Genomic DNA, 4440 nt, shown 5'->3' with positions numbered 1-4440 from the left:
GGTTCTTCCCGGTGGTAGCAGATGGGTGTGAGAAGTGTGGACAGGACCCGGCAAATCATGTTCACAGGTTCTGGGGTTGTGATTAGTTGGCGAGCTTCTGGGAGGCGGTGTTTGGGACCTTATCGAGGATAGTGGGGGCTGAGATGAAGCCGGACTCCATGGTGGTGATCTTTGGGGTCCCAGAGGTGCAGGGGCTGCTGGAGGGGAAGGGGACCAATGATGTGGTCTTTGCCTCTCCAATTGCCCAGCTGATTTGAATTGGAGGTTGGATACGCCACCGAGGGTTGCGGCTTGGCTGGGGAATCTGTACGAATTAATTGGAAACAATTAAGTTTGCATTAAAGGGGTCGGAAGAGGGCTTCAAGGTACGGTGGAGGCCGTTCATGACAATATTTGAGGAGCTGTTCGTTGAGGGATGTATAGGGGGGACTAAAAGGGGAAAAATGTACAATCTGTTAGTTCTGTTGTAATGTGGTGTCATTGTTACTGTTTTATGTCTGGAATAAAATATTTTTCAAATGCGGGAATGAGCAATCAGCTCAGATAACAGTGAGGGATTCAAGTCTGGCCATCTCAGGGGAGAACCTTTGTTCCAAGAGATGGGCAGAGCTTAGGAAGAGAGGGAGAGAGGAGGAAATGCTTTTTAGAGAAGGCTGTGGAAATCGATCAATGAATTGATCCTTCCGCATTAAAACTTTAAAAAGTTATACCCTCTGGTACAGTCCCTTAGTCACTGTTGAGAGCTGACCAGACATCTGTAACATATAAAGACCAAAACCTCCATTTAACCATCCGTATTATCTGTTGTATCTGCATGCTATAGTTTTCTACTACTGAAGGACAAGGTAGGGAACCACTTTGGTGTTTGGTAAGAAAATCTCTTCAAATTTTATTTTTAATAAAATTCTCAGGGAACTGTACAGTGAAATGGAGACCAAAGGCTAGGATTTGAGTTTGAGGTTCGAGTCCCGTCCGTCTGCAGGCCACTCTGGTGAAGGGGGCGGTGGAAATCAGGACTTCCTAAAATCAGGGCCTCTTCGGGGCGTGCGAGGATCACGGGAGTGGACAACGCCCATTCAGAGCATCAGGCTTGGATTGGCGCTCTTCAGGCGGGGGATGGGTATGTGTGGCTGGTTTCTATTTCCACAGACCACCCCCGCCCCATTCTGTTCACCGACCGCGTCACAACCCCCCCCCACCCCCGCTCATTCCTGGAATCCCTGGATGCTGCACAAGATTCTCTTTTGGTGTCCAGGTGGAGTGATTCCCATGGCCCTCAGATCCCTGGGGAAGAAAGTGGAGAGCTTTAGCATCATCGAAGAGAGACAGACCGTCAAAGCTATTTGCGGACTAACCATGATGGACACAGGATTGAAACACTTGTACCGTGGCTGAAATCGCTGCCCAGTGGCTGAATGATTTTGACACGATTGATCGGCCACTGGGAGCTGCTGGCCTACATAACTGGCATCACAGCATCATTGTAACTCATATACTCCATCACCTATCTTGTGCGATAGAAGGAACATTTATTTTTGGCTTGACGGCAGTGTGCTGTCAGTGGGGAATATCACCAGTGATAAACCTTGAGGAGGACCTTCAAGGGTGCGCATTGCAAGATGCTCCATTGCTCCACAACCCTGCCCCGCCACTCCCTTTGCCGGCACGCCTCCACACGCCCTCTCTCAACCCCAGAACTGAGAGACGTGAAAGTTCCGAGGTTAACTCACTCTGCGCCGAGCTCCAGGATGGACTCCATGGTGTCCAGGCCACTGCTCGTGAAGGTCGTGATGTAGCGCCCCATCCGCAGAGCCTCCAGCCACTCAGCCACGTTCCTGTACGGGATACCATCCGACCCGCTACTGCTCGGCAAACGCAGCGTCTCCCTGCGGAAAAAATGATTGGTTAGGCTCCTGGCCAAAGCTGCACAAGATGGTCAGAGGGGAGGTGCGTGAGGAAGTCATTCGGACGCTCGAGACAATGCCCACTCGCAGAAAACTAACCAATTAATCCCCCTGCCTCCTCCAGTATTGTCTCAATTCTGCTTTTGTGTGAGGATCCAGTTGATGTTATAATTGGACTGGAAGATCCAGAACAGAACCCAGGCTCAAAAGACCCTCGGCGGGATGCTCCGCCCCGCCGCGCCACATTTGTGCCTCGACCCGCCAAGGGGATTCTCCGCTACGCTGTCGAGAAACCCCCGGGCACCGGCAAAACAGAGCATCCCGCCGGCGGAGAAACCCGCCGCATAACTTTTCTTATTTTTAAAAATAAAATACGGAGGAACAGAGGTACAGGGCTGCTAATTAGTTTTAACAAGAAAAAAAACATTTCTTAAGCATGAAAAAAGTGGATTATGATTCAATACTCCTTTACTCCCCCTTCGATTAACAATTACGCACAGGTTTTAGGATTAACATGGATTACAAAATACATTTAAATCTACAGTGGTCTCATTGACACAAAGTCCCTTTTAACCATAGCAGGTGACTGTGGTCAGATACACACACTCACTTCTGAACCAAAGTTAAGTGCCTGTGGATTTCTCCTCAGAATGCCCCCAGAAGGTTGTCACGAGAGTTTCCAAACTCCATGGCCAAAAGCACTTTAAAACTCTTCCCTCATGGTAATGCTTTCCCTCAGCGGTTTGCATTCCGACATCCAGTCCAGATGTTTCAAACAACACTTTTAAACCCAAGTTTCTGTTCCACTTTTAACAGTGAGTCCAGTCCAGGATTTCACTCCAACCCTTTTAGGATTTCTAGGTCTTCACTACTGTGCAAACTGCTCACAATTGATTTAACTCAATTGATTTAAAAGCTTCTCTATCTTATAAGGACCTCCAGTTGCTAAGCAACAGACACATACTTATGCCTTTTATTTTTCATCATGTCATAGCCCTCTCAAAGCACAATAGAAATAGTGTTCACCAACCTCCACACAGATAAACACCTTTGTCCAACTTGATTCTAACTGTAGGTTTGACCCTTCCAGGCACAAAAACATGAAACTAAACCCAGTTAAAAGTATACATTATTTTCAATGTTTGCCAATTGTTATGGGCGAGGCGTTTTCAGAACCCCAAAATGTATCATGGAGTTCCACCAACCTCCCCCTTTAATGTATTTGTTGCTTTTCCTAGCACACGGCTTGTTCCCGAGGTGTGGGATTACAATTATGGACACGTGGGGTTTTAAACACAAAACAATGTTTATTCCATGAACTCAACTTAACATCTTAAATAAACATTGGCTCTCTTAACACCCCTTACTTCAAAGATAACTCAGAAAATATTGCAACAGTAAATAATTTCTTAAAATGTTCCTTCAAACTTCCAAGAGACTTAACACCTTTAAACAGAGACACATAAGGTTAAAGGTTTTACTACTATGAGTTTAAATCACCCAAATGATCCAGAGATAGTCTTTCATGGCAGAGATCACAGCAAATCCAGCTCACTGCAAAACACAGACACGCACAAGCTCTTTTCAAACTGCAAAACTAAACTGCAAAATGGCTGACCTGACCTCAGCTCCACCCACTCTCTGACATCACTGTTTTCTTCAAGGTACATTGCTTAAACATCCATGTCTTAAAAGTACTGTCACATGTCAACAATGCAACTTCCTAAAAACTACCTCTGTTTTCCTAACATGTGGAAAGTCCAACTGAATCTGTAACGAGCACCCATTCAGGCAGCACCTTCCAGATCATAACTCAGAGTTTAAATATATTCCTTCTCCAGATTATTCTGTATCTAATCCTGTTCTGGGAGTGTTTGATGGGGACAGTGTAGAGGGAGCTTTACTCTGTATCTAACCCCTTGCTGTACCGTCCTGGGAGTGTTTGATGGGGGACAGTATAGAGGGAGCTTTACTCTGTATCCAACCCCGTGCTGTACCTGTCCTGGGAGTGTTTGATGGGGGACAGTGTAGACGGAGCTTTACTCTGTATCTAACCCCGTGCTGTACCTGTCCTGGGAGTGTTTGATGGGGACAGTGTAGAGGGAGCTTTACTCTGTGTCTAACCCCGTGCTGTACCTGTCCTGGGAGTGTTTGATGCGGACTGTGTAGAGGGAGCTTTACTCTGTGTCTAACCCCGTGCTGTACCTGTTATTGAAGTCAGTGGTTGGTTCCAGGGAGCTGCGAATGGCCGGTATTATCTGGAGTTGGGTCCAAATCTCTGTGAATGTTGGTCTTTCAGTTCTCTGTTGATTCCAGCAAGACTTCATCAGTTCGGAGAGTGGAGTTGGGCAGTTGGGAGGTGGGGGCAATCTGTAGCCTGCCTCCACTTCCTTCATTGACCTAACAGAAATGAATTCACACAGTCAGTGCGGAACTTAAATCAAACACATCACCAAACAGGGGGAGGGGAGGGGGTGGGGCGAGGGGAAGGGAGGGGTGAGGGGGGGGGAAGGGAGGGGTGAGGGGGGGGGAGGGG

The 4440-nt window shown here is 47.3% G+C and overlaps 1 protein-coding gene across 1 annotated transcript; it reads right to left on the bottom strand.

The window, feature by feature from the left end:
* Positions 1–857: 857 nt before the first annotated feature.
* Positions 858–4294, bottom strand: LOC140392884 (ephrin type-A receptor 1-like). Its single transcript, XM_072478643.1, has 3 exons — positions 4110–4294; positions 1731–1886; positions 858–1284 (listed from the first exon to the last, which is right to left on the bottom strand). The coding sequence occupies exons 1-3, from the start codon at positions 4229–4231 to the stop codon at positions 1206–1208; spliced, it is 357 nt and encodes a 118-aa protein (XP_072334744.1). The 5' UTR covers positions 4232–4294; the 3' UTR covers positions 858–1205.
* Between the last annotated feature and the right edge of the window lie 146 nt (positions 4295–4440).

Source organism: Scyliorhinus torazame, chromosome 16 (genome assembly GCF_047496885.1).
Source record: "Scyliorhinus torazame isolate Kashiwa2021f chromosome 16, sScyTor2.1, whole genome shotgun sequence".
Lineage (NCBI taxonomy): Eukaryota > Metazoa > Chordata > Chondrichthyes > Carcharhiniformes > Scyliorhinidae > Scyliorhinus > Scyliorhinus torazame.
This window is presented reverse-complemented; position numbering and strand designations above follow the sequence as displayed.

What these genes read in the sequence shown, in the direction of transcription:
- LOC140392884 (XM_072478643.1), bottom strand. Translation starts at nt 4,231, where the DNA reads ATGAAGTCTTGCTGGAATCAACAGAGAACTGAAAGACCAACATTCACA. An exon ending in ACCACTGACTTCAATAACAG is followed by an intron (nt 1,887 to 4,109) that starts GTACAGCACGGG and finishes TTTTTTCCGCAG; the next exon opens with GGAGACGCTGCGTTTGCCGA. An exon ending in ATCCTGGAGCTCGGCGCAGA is followed by an intron (nt 1,285 to 1,730) that starts GTGAGTTAACCT and finishes TTTCTTCCCCAG; the next exon opens with GGATCTGAGGGCCATGGGAA.